We start from the raw sequence: 16818 nt of genomic DNA on the forward strand, positions 1-16818 counted from the left end.
GTAGTAAATTGTTAATATGTTGGCACGGTTATGGAAAACCTGGAAATATGAGGGAATTTATAATGTGTTAATTGTGCTTTCCATGCCTGAGAAATTAATTGAAAATAGTCAAACACGGAAACTTTAAAAGTGAAAAGTTAAATGTTTCTAGTTGTGCTCTGATTTAAATTATTTCATCAGCTAGGTACTGAGCTTGTTTTTCAATTAATATTCAAACTTGTTTACAGAATTACCTGAATGATTCATTAGTGAATTTATCTGATGTAAAATATCAGATATAAAATATGTATTTTTAAAAGTGTTAAAAAAAAATCCTTAACCAGTCATCAGAAATGACAAAAAAGCTTATGATCAAATACATTCACAACTCTGTTATTAAGAATGATATCTGGATTCTCTTAAATAAACTCACAACACTTGTTGTTAAACCTTTGACCTTAAGCATGCAAATTAAAACGTAATAAGGAATTTTATTATTCATTTTGTAATTAGTTAGGCTGGAGTCTGCTTCCTTTGAGAGCGTTCAACGACTTTTATTTTGGAAATCTGTTTCGGAAGTATATTTGTTCCAGTCACTGAGGATTATATGGGTCTTAGCAAAACTATTTTAAAATCAAATTGATCCAAAACAGTCTAATGCCCTCAACAATTTAGCACTGAAATGTAAACGCCTTAAGTTTTGTTTGTTAATCATAAGCAATTTCATGGAGAATGTCGAGCATTCAGATACTTTTATTTTAAAATACCACAAAGAGGAAGTACTTACTGTTTAGTGCAACTTTATTGGGAGTTGAACGTTTTGTTTATTTTCTTCTCGCTTTGGCCGTACAAACCGTCAAACACAGGTTGAGTTGATTTTGCTGCATTTCTCTTAACTGTGGTCACTATGGCCCGGTTTGAGCTTTTTCAGAGTCAAACCACTCTGGTCATGTCTTTACTGACGGACTCTGCTAAACACGAGATACGAAAGGCTTTTACATGCAGCTCCGATGAATCCAGTCTCTCCATCAAAACAAACGATGCTCAGATTCAGATGGTGAGAAAGTCTGTTAAGTGATTTTAACGTGGTTGGTTGTAATAAGTTAGTTACTGAAATTGTGAAAGAAACCTCCTTTTGTTTACAGCCTGGATAAGTTCTAGTATTATTCTTATAGTATTATTTTTTGTTCTTAATTAAAGCATCTCTTTTGTCAATGCAGCTTAATTCCATAATGGAGAGGTTTGCCAAAGAAGTGGTGCAGAAGATTTGCAGTCTCTTCAGATACTGTTCATCTGTTGCACCAGTTCCAGCTCAAATATGTTTGAATGAGCTGAGGAAGACTTCATCTCAGATGGGACGCGGTCTCAGTGGAGCAACTCATATCCATAACCAAGAGTTTCAGGGTACTTGACATAGATTCTCCACATGAGTTGCAAGCCTGAAGACTTATTTTTTTACTTTAGTATTTGTGGTGATTTTTGTTTTGTGTTCTTCTCTCACAGGAGATGCTATAAGTCTCCCTGTGAGTCCTCTGAAGGAGCCTGCAACAATGTCTCACCAGCAACCTTCAAACACTGAAGTAAGTTATAATACAATGCAGTTTTAAAGAAGAATATTTTCAAAGATATAACTTGGTGTTATAAATGTTTGTTGAAACCCTTACATGTGTTTCATATTATAGCCTGCACAGAAAAGTAATGCAAGCAGATGTCTTGTGGTGGAGAACAGAGCAGAAGAAACCATCCAGACAATATTCATCAGTGACGGTAAGAGTCTCAACTTTTAGTTTGAAATTTCCCACCCTCTTTACCTTTTACAGTCATTCAGTGGCTATGTGTACATGCACAATTTTTGGTTCACTGTCTCAAATAATATATATAAAATATAGAACATCTAAATCATTATGACTGGTGTTTGTTATATATTACCAAGACATGCATTACTACAGTGTGCACACACTGTATACTTGTCAGTGTTGTTATTGTTAACTAAAGCTGTTAAAATCATTTTTTGATAACTGAAATAAAGCTGAAATAAAACTAAATATAAATATTAGATGAATTGCTTAAAAAACATGAATGGTAACTAATAGAAATAAAATAAGTTCAAGTTGAAGCACTAAAATTACAAAAACTGAAATATAATAAATTAAAACTAAATAAAAATATAAAAAAGTAAAACTATTATTAAAAACAAAAGCACATAATAAAATTACAAAAAAGTCTAATGAAAGCTGAAAATATAAAAATAAAGGCCATTAATAATATATTAATAAATGTATATGAATTAATGCATATAAATAATATTACAATATTGCTGATATATTACATTTAAAAAAAAATTTAAACCATTTACCTGCTTTTTAATCATTTGAACAGATCTTTTAAATAAATTTAAAAAATCATTCAAATTTGGTTATATAAAAATGTATTGTACAACATTTTGTATATATGAGAAAGAGCTGTATTAATTTCTGAAAGCCAACCTGAAATCAAAATTGATTGACTTAATACACATTTTTGCTTAAATTATGTACTATTTTATCAGTGTCAGTTATTGAAAAATAAAACATTTCAGGCTAATTACTTACTCTCATTCCCCAGGTGAAAAAAAGGGCAGTAAAATACACTTTATTTAAGTGCACTTAGTCCTTAATGTACTTAAAGTGCTGTATTTTAGCGCACTGATTTTGTACTTAATATACTAAAAATTATTCTTTAGTACTTCTTAAGGTAATCTTAAGAACATCTAAGTATACTCAACTATGCTATTTTGGGACACCATGAATATGAAATAAATAAAATCTGTTTAATTTAAACTTAGGATAACTCTATAAAAGTGTACTCACATTGAACTAATTTTCAAAGCACACTTTTAAGAAATCCACTAATAAAAGTCCTCTGTATATTTTTTTTTATTTTTTCTATGCACTAAAAAACAATTTAAATCTCAGTGGTATTTAGTATAGTTTTGCAGTTGCGCTGAAGTAGAAATATACTTTTAATTAGTGTATAACTTTTTAAAATGTTTATTGAGCACAAAAAAATGAAAAGAATGTCATACAAATGTACTTTATAGTATTTTTTTAGTGCATTCAAGTATACTTTTTTCACCTGGGTCAGCAGCATGAGTTTTGCCAAACTGTGAATATATGAATAGACTGTGATTAATGTTGATTGACCCTGAAGATTTTTTTTTCCCCCTCCAACAGCTGATGACAGGGGCTGGTCTGTAGATCAGGAAGGAGTGTTACAGATGTCAACCAATCAACCTGAAGTTCCACCATCAAAAGAGTCTTTTGAATGTGAGCAGTGCGGAAAGGCCTTTCCAAAGATGTTTTCTCTCGTGCAGCACAAACGTGTGCATTCAATCGTGAGGCCGCACAGTTGTGAAAAGTGCGGAAAGAAATTCACACTGCTGAGAGCGCTAGAGACTCACCTTCGCAAACACTCGCAGAAGTTCGAGAAGAAGAAATTTCCCTGCGCTACTTGCGGAAAGAGCTTCAGAGATCTCGCAGCGCACAAACTGGTCCATGCGGAAGTCAAACCATTTACCTGTGAAATATGCGGACAAGGATTCACAATTAAAAGAAGTTTATACATGCACCAGAGGGTGCACACGGGCGAAAAACCATACAGATGCGACACCTGTGGAAAGTGTTTCTCCCTGATTGGCACATTGAACTACCACAAGAGAATTCATTCAAACGACAGGCCGATAAAATGCAGCCACTGCAATAAGAGCTTCAAATACCATAAACTTTTGAAACACCACCTCCGTGTGCACACAGGCGAGAGGCCGCATACATGCGACATCTGTGGGAAAAGCTTCGCGCTTTCCGGGACTCTAAAACGCCACATCCTCATTCACACCGGCGACAAGCCGTACGTCTGCGAGGTGTGCGGCAGAAGATTCAACCAGAGAAGCACTCTAAAAGGCCACATGCGAGTTCACGGAGAAAAGCGCTTTATGTGTGAAATGTGTGGGAAAACATTCCAGTATAATTACGTCCTGAGGAACCACATTCTTACACACAATCAGATTGGAAATGCAGGCGATAAAAGTAACGCTCAGCGCTGCGATGTGTGTGGGAAGTTCCTGAGCTCTGCCTACGCATTAAAAGCTCACTTACAACTGCATTCGGACAACAGCAAACCTCATATGTGCACGTTATGCGACAGAAGGTACAGCAGCGTACATTCCCTCCGGATGCACGAGCAGCTTCACACGGGAGAGAAACCTTTCAAGTGCGAGATCTGTGGTAAGGACTTTTCTCTGAGGGCTTCGTATAAAACCCATATGTTTCTGCATTCAGGAGAAAGACCTCACAAATGCGTGTTGTGTGGGAAACGATTCAAGCTGTCGAGCTCTCTGAAGATGCATATACGCACTCATACTGGTGAAAAACCGCACAAGTGTGAAACGTGTGGGAAAGCTTTTCATTTATCGGCCAATTTGAAAAGGCACAGGCTCGTGCACACCGGGGAAAAGCCGTTTACCTGTGACATTTGTTTGAAGAGTTTCACACAGCCCAACAATTTGAAGGCACACATGCACATTCACACTGGTAAAAAGCCATACACATGCACTAAGTGTTGGAAAAGTTTTGCCTATCAGAGAAATTACAAAGATCACAAATGCGCTCCACTTTGAGAGATTTCAGACTGCTGAACTTGTGTCTGCCTGTAGGTCCTTGGATTGTAAATAATTTTGTGAAAGTTACAAGAAATGCTTGACTGTATTAATTTATTTATAAAAAAATAAATAAAATGTTTTCCTTGTAGTTTTGCAAGGAAATAGTTGAACATTACATTTGAATTGTTTTTGTGTATGTGTTCTTTAAATGAAGGATATCAAACTAAAAGCCATTGTATAAATCAAATCAAATGTCTTATAATAAACATAATATCAATGGCTCCACTTAAGGATATCTGAGTCTACTTATTAATATTTTTCAGGTCCTAAAATATATATCCAACCAGAAATATTGATTTTAGATCTAAATAATTTGTGCAAAATGTCTTATATGTATGTGTATATATATATATATATATATATATACATACATACACACACACACACACACACACATTATTAATTAATGAATGAATATATTATAATTACACTATATATTTATATAATTATGTATACATCATTATATATATATATATATATATATATATATATATATATATATATATATGATGCAAGGACGAGAGTTCCAGACAAAGTCATTATAAATGATAACATTTACAGATAATAATCATAATGAAAAATTAAAGAAAAAGATTTTAAAAATTAGTACAAAATCCAATTGTAAAAGAGTAATCTAATCTAAAAATCTTCAGAAGTCAAAAGACAAAATCAAAGATATATCACCAGAAGGTTTATATATGATCGAGTTTTCCATTGTGTCATTACCTACGCTTTACCAAAAGCTTTCCATCGTCTAAATTAGCTTGAAGTCAGGACTGAGTCAAATTGGCATGACAATAAAAAAATGGAATAGATAAAATCACATAAAAATAACGATGGGGGTCGTGGTTTTACATCCTCTGAGCAGAAACAGCTTAGCAATATTAACGAAATTTCCGACGAAAACATCACTTAAGCATAACAAAATGTACCTTCTTGTATGTCAAATATAGAAGAACATATTACGTCAATGACATATGAACCTAAATGGAAATGATATAGAGAATAAATGAATAAAAAAAGAGTAGGCTGTAACATAAGACAGTATTATGAATACAATGAAGAGTAACAATAAAGAATCATAAAAAATAACTAACAATGAATATACCATATAAATAAATATGAAAAATAAGAAATAAGATAAATATAACAAACGTAATGTAGTAATAGCTGTGCCGCAAATAAACTCCAATCCAGTGAGGGGCAGCAGTGAGCACAAGTGCTTCACTACTCAATACAAGAGAGCATATAACGAACACTGGAATAGCTTTATTGAAAATGTTATGATTTCGGTCACCAAAATCAGAAACAGGAGAATAATGTCGTTGCTGGAGTCTGAGGTTGTCTCTGTTCTGGAGACACTCGTAATGACAACGGTCAATGAAATGGCGAAAGTCATGGACTCATCAGGCATACCTCCACAAACTACAGCAGACAAGTCTGTCACCCTGGACTTTACAGTAAGTGTACGAAAAGTGCACGAAATGACCGTTTTTCTTGCTTGCTGCGTTTGTTTTTAAGCTATAATTCATAACCTGCAGGACTTAATTAATATATGATTAAATGTTTTTTAGTAAATAACCTAATACAGTTATCTCTGGGGCTCAGAGTCACAGATAAAGTGATTTATTTAAGCGTAATATTTAGCATTTTGTAACCTTGTTGAAAATTTTAGCATTCCTTAAAATGGTGATACCCTAATAACTTCATTTAGAGTAAATCATTTCAGTATAGCTCAGACATTGGGTAACAATCCTGTTATCAGTTTTTGTTAGAAAAACTGATCATGTCAGGTCCTGTAGATAATCCTTACTGAATGACAGCTTAATGTAGGCTAATTTATAATTGATGTTCCTTTGTTCCTATATTTCAGACGCAGTTGAACTCTGTGCTAGAACGTAATGCAAAGCAAGCTGTGGAGAAAATATGCCAGCTTTTCTCTGCACTTCTGCACAAAGAAATGATTCCAAGTGCACGTGATGATATGAAAACAAGACTGAAGCAAGCTGAGAAACAGCACAAGACTGTACAAGGAGAGACTAATCTAACTGACAGTGGTCTTCAAAGAAGTCAGTCCACTGACCTCACTCTAGGTGAGAATCAATGCTTATACTTCATCCACACCACTGTGCTTCTCTTCAAGATTTATGATCTGCTGTGTCATTGCAGTCTCTGCGGAGAAAATCGCCATTGTTGTGAGCTGGGGACAGAAGGAGATCATAGACACTGACCATGTGAAAACAGTAAGTCATTCATACATAATAGAGTGCAACCGTTCGGTTCTGAAAGTAAAAATCTCTTTTTTGCCATGTCTAATTGATGAAGAACTTACCCAAATGCCCAAATTCTAAAGAGCAGTCAGAAAATCATTCTCACTACACTCTGAAATTATTGAAATATTCATTATAAATTAGTGCTGTCAAACGATTAATCGCATACAAAATAAAAGTTTTTGTTTTGCTTAATATATATGTGTTCTGTGTATATTTGCTATGCATATATAAATACACATACATACAGTATATATTTTGAAAATATTTACTTGTATTTACATGTCTATATTTATATTCATATAATTTACATTATAAATAAATATATTTAATATATAAACATAACATATTTTTCTGAAATATATACATGCATGTGTGTGTATTTATATATGCATGATAAATATACACAGCACACATACATATATTATGTAAACAAAAACTTTTATTTTGGATGCAGTTAATCACGATTAATTGTTTGACAGCACTAATATAAATATTTGAATATTTTGCAGTTATGTTCAAATAAATAGATTTATTCTTGTAATTTGTGACTATGAGGCAGTAGTTTTATATTGTAACACCATTTATCATTATTTGGTTACAATTTACAAAGATGCATCAATTACACTCAAAGTTTATAATGTCTAATTCATCTCAGAGATTGTTGGTTTGGTTCAAAGTCATAAACACTTTATTGAAAAAAAAAAAAAAATCCTTCAGGAGAAGATTTATCAAGAATTATCAGTTTCCACAAAAATATTAAGCACAACTGTTTTTTTGTTTTTTTACATTACCAAAGTACCAAATCAGCATATTAGAATTAATTCTGAAGGAACATGTGACACTAAGTAATGCCTAGTAGTGAAAATTCACCTTTGCCATTAAAGGAATAAATAATTTCATAATATATTCAAACAAAAAAAGTGTAATAATATTTCAAAATATTACAAAACATTTTATTAACCCCAAACATTTCAACTTCAGCATATACCGCAATAATACATTCCTAAATTGTTCTCTTTTTCTGTTTTGAAAAGTCCACTAAAACACAGAAGACGGCAATCATTAGGGCAGAAAAGTCAGCGGATTCTTCGGAAAACAGCAACCATCCTGAGTTTGTGGTGTTGCAGGACAGTGATGCTGAGGACACCAGCTGCTCGAGACTGCAAAATACTAAAAACTCCTCTGTGACTCAGGATGATGCAAAAGCATCTAGAAGTTTGAGTGTGTCAAAAAGCAGAGGTGTGCGGGTGAGCCGTCAGAAGAAAGGTAAAACACTCAGCTGTAAACAATGTAGAAGGAAATTTGACTCGGTTGTTCTGTTGAGAGCTCATCAGGTCGTTCATGTGGCGGCAGAGAAACCCTTTAGCTGCTCGCAGTGTGGTCGGCGTTTTGGAAGTAGAGGCAGTTTAGATGTACACTACCAGCTTCATACTGACAAGAGCCCTTATGTTTGCAATCAGTGCGGCAAGACCTTCACCGAACACAAACAGCTGAAGGGTCACCAGAGGATTCATAACGAAGACAAGACTTTTACATGTCAAGTTTGTGGGAAGTCTTTTCATCAAGCGTACTGTCTCAGGAAGCATCTGGTCGTGCATTCGGGAGAGAAGCTGCATAAATGTGACGTATGTGAGAAGAGCTTCAACTTTCGTAACAACCTACTTCGCCACAAGAGAATCCATACTGGCGAGAAGCCATTCACCTGCCAGACATGCGGGCGAAGTTTCAACCAGCTCGATTCGCTGAAGGCACACCATCTAACTCACACCGGCGAGAAACCACACAAATGCAAAATGTGCAATCAGGGCTTTGTCCAGAAGTTTCTGCTTCGGCTGCATGAGGGAAAGTACGCAGAACAAAATGGACACCACTGTTGTGTATGCGGGATAGTCTTGGGTTGCTTAAACACCCTAAAAATGCATCTGCCGATTCATGAGGGACAGTTGCCGGTCAATTGTACAGTGTGCAACGAGACCCTCAGCTCCATCAACACCTTGAAATCTCACCAGCACAAACACACTGCGACTAACAAACACAGCTGTTGTTTGTGTGGAAAGTCCTTTCAGAGTGTGGCCGGTGTGAAAACTCATGAAAGGGTTCATACGGGAGAAAAGCCCTTTATCTGTTCGGTGTGCGGGAAGACATTTCGGCAGCAGAACTGCCTTAAGGCTCACCAGACCTCACATAGCGGTGAAAAACCTTTTAGTTGTGACGCATGCGGGAAAAGTTTTTCCACCTTGGGAAATCTCCGTCGACATCAGCGCATACACACCGGAGAAAAGCCGTTCAAATGCGCCGAATGTGGGCGGGAATTTAACCAGTCGAATTCACTCAAAGCTCACATGCATATTCATACGGGAGAGAAGCAGTATGTGTGTGACAAGTGTGGGAAGAGTTTTGCTTATCTCAGAAATCTGAGGTGCCATAAATGTGTATAAATTTCAAGGGATCGTTCACCTGAAAAAGAAAATTCTGTCACTCTTGATATGGTAATGCAAACCCCTTTGGAGTGTACTGACTTTTATTGTACACTCTCAGAAATAAAGGTACAAAAGCTGTCACTGGGGCGGTACCTTTTCAAAAGGTACACTTTTGTACCTATTAGGTTCAAATATGTACACTTTAAGTACTAACATGTACCTTTAAGATACCAAAATGGACCCTTTAGGTCCAAACATGTACCTTTGAAAAGGTACCACCCCAGTGACAGCATTTGTACCTTTATTTCTGAGAGTGTATTGACAAAGACATTTCTAAAAAAATATCTTCTTTTGTGTTCCAACAAAAAGTGTGTAAATGAGTAAATGATGGCAGAATTCAAGTTACTAATTTAAGTTACACCGTTGAACTGTTCCAAATAGACCAGACAGGGTTACGTGTGTCTTAATTTCCATATGCTGATTTCTTTATTTAGATATAAATATTTCATTATAAAAAGATCCTTTAAAAAAGTCTGTTTAGTGTACAGTTGATCTTTAAATTTATGTTAAATAATCTGTAAATACTTTGACAAAAGTCAACATATTATCTAGTGATCTAGTCTTTTAATGTCTATTTAAATGGTTTGTCTTTTTTCTTTTGTTACCTTGTAGGGCTGTCTTTTTAAAATGGGAAATTAGTTGTTGTTTTTTTTACTGCACACAAAAAGCAAAATGAAAAAGAACTTTAATAAGATTGTGGATTGTGATCTTGTTTTGATCAAATCAGAACATCCAATTATCAACAAAATGTTTCTTCTTAGGGATTTTTTTCAGTTCACAAGCTATCCCTTTAAGATTGAGGACAATCTTAAAGGGATAGGTTACCCAAATATGAAAATTCTGTCTTCATTTGCTCACTCTCCTGATGTCCCAGATGTGTATGACTTATTTTTTTTTCTGTGGAACACAAACAGCTTTTTCGAAAAAATAATCCATCTCTGTCAGTCCATGTAATATAAGTGTATGTTGACATTTCAAATATCACACAAAATGAACATGACAGTAATCCATTAAAATAATGTCTTATAAGACAAAACCATAAGTTTGTGTGAGAAAAATACTATAAGCCATCACTTCCAGCCAATTGTCATATTCGCATTCATGAGTTCACCTAAAAGTTAGCATGTTGTGAACCTCTTGCGAGAAGTCACGGTCCTCTGCTTCCACATTGTTTCTCGTGTGAGCTTTCGTCATTTTGAGTGGAGTATCCCGAACTGTGAGCAACATGCATATAATGCTATATTTTGATTAAAGGGATAATGATAATATATATATATATATATATATATATATACACATATACATATACACACACACACACACACACAGACATGCATATATATTTATATATATATATATATATATAAGCCTACATTATTTGTCTAGGTTCTAGTTGGTTACATGGTCTGTAATAGTACTGTGTTGATTTGACCCCATTTGTTTTGAATTTACATACTTATATTAATCAAGGCAATACTGTATTACTAATACTGAGCTGGTCCCACAACAGTCAAAACAATATTTGTAGTGGATAGTAGACTTTGTCTACATTCATTTCCTAGACGTTTAATTATTCCACTCTATTTTATACTAATAAGCTGATGATACACAGGGCAACTTTGGTTAATATTGCCGTCAACGGGCAACCAGGTGAAATACAGGGCCCACGACCGTTCTAAAGTATCCAGATAGAAATTTGTTACCCATTCTCAGTGGGAAAGTGCCCAAGCAACATTGCTAAAATAAAAGTTGCCTGGCAAAATTGCTTAAAAATTTGCCCTGTGGATCATCAGCCTTAGTTTCCACATTAATGGAAATTCTTCAACTTTAGAGACAACAAAAACTAGTGAAATATCATTTAGATAGATGTTTCAAGGCATTTCCTCTTCTTCCACTATTCATCTTCCAGTAAAGCCAACCTATACATAAGTAGCATGATTACTTTTAAAAAGTAAATTTGAATGAATATTCTTTTTGTCATTTTCTAGTCATTATTGACAAGCTAGGCCAATAAAATGAAGAAGCACACAGAAAATGTGATTAAGCCTAGTTTTGCAGAAAATTAACCACAATTTGCGTCCGGACGTACATCCTTGTTTAGAGACATACATAAAATTCTTAGAAACACTCAGATGAGTGAATGTAAGTGACTCTTCTCTTGGTTCTGAAATGAGTAAGCGGAAATTACCTCTTGCAGCATCAGCATGTGGCCTTTTCAAAATGCATAATCCTGTCACACAAGTAAAGAGGCTGTAAGTTTTTGGCAAAGCAGTTTATTTTATGGAAAATATTAAATCTCAGATAAATCATATTTCATTGCTCCTCTGATGCCAACAGTTGCATGCATTTCAGAGGTCAAAAGCATAAATCATTTGCACACAAGAAGTGGTGGTTTCAACACTTTACCCACACAGATCTCAGAGTTTAGCACAGCACAGGTAGATAGATCTCAAAAGATAAGAAAACCCAGAGAGAAAGCAAGGAGAACCATTAATTTCTCTGTGTTAAAAGAGATACATGCAGAACTTGCACAATGCTGTGATAATGAATAGGGGAAACGAGCTGGATAGGAAAGATATTGACCAGAGGAGCACATGGGTGTAGGTTTTACTAAGTGAGTATTATTGTTAAACCACTGACTTAGATAGAGAATGAACACACAAGAGCAATCCCATGGATTCCCATTAAGATAGATACGCACTAGATTTGCTAAAGGCATCAGAGTCCCTTTGTCCATATAGCGCAGTTGATTAAATGTTATATCAAGTTCGCGTAACATCACTAAGCCTTCAAACTGTGTTGGATGAATGTGCTGGATCTGGTTTTTGTCCAAATGGAGCTCTTCCAATCTGGATAGAGCAGAAAACACTTTGGTGGGCAAATGTGTGAGCTGGTTGTTTTCCAGGTGGAGCCTTCTGAGATGTATCAAAGATGTGAAGATGTCATCTGGAAGTTTATCGAGAGCATTGAATCTCAGATCCAGCTCTTTCAATGCGGACAGATCTTTGAAGGCATCAGAAGAGATGGAACGCAATTTATTGTTGGACAAATCCAGGAACCTCAGGTTTGTAAGATCTGTGAAAAATCCAATAGGGATGGTTTCTATCTGGTTTTCATTGAGCCATAACTCCCGTAAATTACTAAGACTAGTCAGTAGATCTGCAAAGGGTCTTGTCAGGTTGTTGTTGCTGAGTTTCAGACACTGAAGTTTGACTAAGTGTTTAAAGGACAATTTTGGAATGTAACGGATATGATTTTTCTCCAGGTTAAGGTCCCTCAGATGATGTGTCCTTTTGAAGAGGTGCATGGGAATCTTCACAAGGTCATTGTAGGAAAGATCGAGATGCTTAAGCTTCCTCAGCTGCATAAATGTGTGTGAATGGAGCTCCGAAATGTGATTGTTGTTCAGTTGTAGATCATGCAAAGCTGAAAGTGGGTGAAAGAGGTCCGGTGGAATTACAATAATATTATTGCTGTCCAGCTGAAGCTCTATTACCCTACTTAAGTTATTGAACAAGCCGTTCGGAAGCAACATCAGATCGCTATGATACAAATTAAGGCTCTCAAGCTTTCCCAAGTCTTGAAACACATGTGACGGTAGCATCTGCAACTGGTTGAAACTTAGATCTAATGCGCCCAGCTGGGAAAGACCTCTGAGCGAACCGTCGGACATGGAAGCAAGACCATTATGACTCAAATCCAAATGCTTCAGCATGGGAATCTCAGAGAAAATGTCATCAGGAATTGAAGCTATGTTATTTTTTTGAAGATAGAGGCTAGTAAGGTTCAGAGTGTCCTGAAGGACACTGGTAGGTACGGCGACTAGTCCATTTCGACTAAGATCAAGGTGATTTAGCCCTATGGCACCCTTAAAACTCCCATTACCTACACTTTTTAGGTTGTTCATTGACAGATAAAGTTGATCTAGATGTGTGCAGTTCTCAAACACACCTACCTCGACCATCTCAATCATGTTATTTCTCAGTTGGAGGTCCTTAAGGGCAGAAGCTCCGTCCAGGACCCCGTAGGATAAACTTAATATCTTGTTCATATTCAGATTAAGGATCTGAAGCTTGGTCAGACCATAAAGGAACTTCTGAGGCAGTATTACAATGTAGTTGTCACTGAGATCCAACATTTTGAGGTTCAACAGCCCCTGAAACTGTCTTGGTGTTAATGTGCTCAGTCCATTTCCACTCAGAAATAGCTTTGTAAGATTGCTCATGTTCTGCCAGTTGGTATTGAGTGACAAGTTGAAGATATTCTTGGTGAGATCGAGAATCGACAATCCTTCCAAACCTTCATCTGGGAGAGCTTGAATCATATTATGTGTAGCATATAATTGCTTGGTACTCTGAGGCAGATGAGGGAGCTCCAGAAGTCTCTGGTCCGAACAAATTAGGATGTCATGATCTTCACATTTGCAGGGTTTCGGACAGGCGTCAACCACTGCGATGAGAGCCAAAACCATTGACAAAATCCACAACATTTTGATGTGATCCGCAGGAATCTAGAAACCTGGAAGTTAGATTGTGACACAATGTGAAACCGGGCATATGTGTATATTCAAATATTCTCACTTTCATTTTAAACAACTAACAAAGAGTGCGAGACAGAATGAAAGCAAGCTTTTTTAGCTTCTGGCTAAAGATCCATTCTCAGCAACCATCTTTGCTATTTTTTCATTAATATTAGAAATTATTAATCATGCAGCATATAAAAATCAAATAATGTGCCTATATGTTTATATACACACAATTTATGAATCAGCTACCTTGATATTTCATATCTCTTTGAAATGACTCTTAAAGTGTGTCGACAGGCTTACCTGCGCAAAGATCCAGCCTGCAAAACGGAGTGCTTGTAAAAGTCAAATGTCCTGAATCACAATAGAATAACAAAAAAAAAAAAAAAATGACCTGTCAGCAGAACATCTGAGCTTAATCTGTGATGTCACATGCGATGTGTTCTTGAAAAAAAAAAATCATCTTAACCACAACTGAAATCTCACCACAGCTTGGGTGAACTCAACAAACACGTTACATAACAAAACAATACAAACAGGTGAATGGAACCTGTGAATGACAATTACTGCTAAAGTTTTTAATGAAATACATACATAAATATATTGATATTGAAATAGCATACATATACAGTAAAAACAGTGGTGCTCTAGATTCTCAGCTCACTAACAAGCTTTTCCTCTAAAAATAAAGCATTCAGCATTCAGGGGTGGTGGAGTCCTGTTTACAAGCAGATGTAGTCCTTTTTTAGTCAGTTTCTCTGTTTTTTATACTTGCCTTAAATTATGTGAAAGCTCTTTATTCACAGTCTGACAAAATAGGGAAATAAATTAATCCACTGCCCTTTATTAACCAATAGATGGCGCAATTGAGATGAACGATGGCTTTTCTTTGCTCATTCAAAAGCAAATTACTGACATTGTCAGAAATGGACAGTCACCAGATATAGTGGGAAGTGGTTTTGCTAATGTACAGCATAGTCCAACAAGTCAGTTCAACTCAGCCGTCACGCAGTTGGTTGATGTTTATCAGTTATCCAGAAAATAGTAAGTTCTGGGCTGTTGAGGGATTGGTGGGGGTTTTGTTTGGAGATAGCCTATATGTCACTCCTGAAACTTTGCTGCATGTCCAGGGTACTGTAAGCAGCACTAAAATCAAAACTTTTATTCAAATTCTGAATGGATTATGTAGCCTAATGTGAGCAAATAGTGCTTCCATACAGTATATTCACTAAAAAACTGTCACTCTTCACTTTATCGCAGTCTCAAAATGTTCCGTTATCAGTAAAGCTCTTATTTACTTATTTGACTTACTTATTACTTATCATGTCTACACTTTGTTACAATGAGAGGATTCGCGAGTGTGCAAGAAAAGAATTATGACTAACTTCGTCAATGAAATGGCCAATCACAGATGTTCAAGAAGTCAACAGATAACTGTGGTTGGCTATCATTGCTCAATGCTACAAAAACAGGTTGTAAATAGAAACTTTTGATGCTTTGCACAGTGCAAACACAAATACGCACTGGACCCTTTACATGTGGCGTTAGAGTGTGAAATCAGTGTCAACTGCCTGAATCTGTTGCCTCTATTATGGTAATCCTGTCTGATTTTCAATTTCCAACCTATTTATGGTTCATTTTAAGCGAGCAATACTAATTTTCAGTCAATATTTGAATTAAGTCTTTCAGTTTCAGAATAATAGGTTACCAAAATAAATTACTCAGAGACTTGTTTTAATAAAAGTTTAACGCATCATCATTTGTAATGGTTTCACTTTATTAGTTATAAGTTTATTAGCTTTATTAATAACTCATAAGCAATAAAATGAAAGTAACAGCGAGTAAGTCTTCACCATCGGAGTGCGGCCCCGTCTGAAGCTCTCCCTTGGCTTTTTATAGCCTTGCACACAATTTGCATTAATTTCATAAAATCCTTCCTGCATTCTTCCTTGCTTTTTAACACACACACATAGACAGGACACATGACAGAGTGTCAAAAGTTCAACTGGAAGAAGTGCAGGGGTTCTAAATGCAACATGAATATCTTCATCTCTGTTTAAGCCTGCAAAAATATTTGTAACACCTTTAAAAGCATAGTCTAAGTATACATCGTCTTAGCCACACAAGCAACACCCACACTGCAAAGAAAAAGAAAAAAAGTTAAGCCAACTTAAAATTTTAAGGCAACCAGCTTCAGTTTCAGTTTGCTCAACTTATTTTTGTGGGAGATTCTCACATTTTTGTTGAATAAACTTAAAACGACAAGTTGAGAAAACTCAAAATCTGCTGAAGCTGGTTGCCTTAAAATTTTAATTTGGCTCAAATTTCTTTTTCTTTTTTTTTTACAGTGCATATACAGATAGGATAAAAATTTTACAGTTAGATAGAGATTCCATCTCACATATTTAATGTGAGATGCAGCCCCTTTCTTTACATCGTCGTACAAAGCAAACAAAGCATATAGCAATTAAACCACCAGCCTTCTACACTTATAGTTTTGGGAACAAAGTGTGTGATCAGAAAATACATTTGAAACCTTCTGTCATTTTAGAGATGGAGCTTTAAGTTTCAGTGATTCTATATCACTAGCTAAGGTTTGTAACTCAAGATTAAAATGATTGTATTCAACCATTTCTCTTGAGTTTCATTATTTTCTTATTCAGTGTTTCTTGTTTGCGCATCAATTTTATTATGGTTCTCACCTTAAAATTTATGTTCTTCTGATGTTCCAGGTCTCTTCTTGGTCCGGCGGCGCCGCTCCACTTTCTCTTGTTTTTTACTTTTCCGGCGCTCTTCCAACTGCAATCCTTTAATGATTCAATTGTCAAAATCAATATTTACATTATTTGGATCATGATCCCTGTT

General features: G+C 35.6%; 3 protein-coding genes across 3 annotated transcripts; 2 read left to right on the plus strand and 1 right to left on the minus strand.

Annotated features, from left to right (window-relative positions):
- Positions 1 to 553: 553 nt before the first annotated feature.
- On the plus strand, positions 554 to 4864 carry LOC131520441 (zinc finger protein ZFP2-like). Its single transcript, XM_058744681.1, has 5 exons — positions 554 to 1036; positions 1200 to 1383; positions 1483 to 1559; positions 1662 to 1746; positions 3192 to 4864. The coding sequence occupies exons 1-5, from the start codon at positions 887 to 889 to the stop codon at positions 4631 to 4633; spliced, it is 1938 nt and encodes a 645-aa protein (XP_058600664.1). The 5' UTR covers positions 554 to 886; the 3' UTR covers positions 4634 to 4864.
- Positions 4865 to 5885: 1021 nt separating this feature from the next.
- si:dkey-182i3.10 (gastrula zinc finger protein XlCGF57.1) lies at positions 5886 to 10624 on the plus strand. The gene is made up of 4 exons (XM_058799069.1): positions 5886 to 6135; positions 6549 to 6768; positions 6845 to 6918; positions 7983 to 10624. Exons 1-4 carry the CDS (start codon positions 5959 to 5961, stop codon positions 9384 to 9386), a joined length of 1875 nt encoding a protein of 624 aa, XP_058655052.1. The 5' UTR covers positions 5886 to 5958; the 3' UTR covers positions 9387 to 10624.
- A 283-nt stretch (positions 10625 to 10907) lies between these two features.
- On the minus strand, positions 10908 to 14308 carry si:dkey-182i3.11 (leucine-rich repeat-containing protein 15). Its single transcript, XM_058799068.1, has 2 exons — positions 14257 to 14308; positions 10908 to 13946 (listed from the first exon to the last, which is right to left on the minus strand). The coding sequence occupies exon 2, from the start codon at positions 13915 to 13917 to the stop codon at positions 11878 to 11880; it is 2040 nt and encodes a 679-aa protein (XP_058655051.1). The 5' UTR covers positions 13918 to 13946; positions 14257 to 14308; the 3' UTR covers positions 10908 to 11877.
- Between the last annotated feature and the right edge of the window lie 2510 nt (positions 14309 to 16818).

This window comes from Onychostoma macrolepis, chromosome 15, assembly GCF_012432095.1.
Source record: "Onychostoma macrolepis isolate SWU-2019 chromosome 15, ASM1243209v1, whole genome shotgun sequence".
Classification (NCBI taxonomy): Eukaryota; Metazoa; Chordata; class Actinopteri; order Cypriniformes; family Cyprinidae; genus Onychostoma; species Onychostoma macrolepis.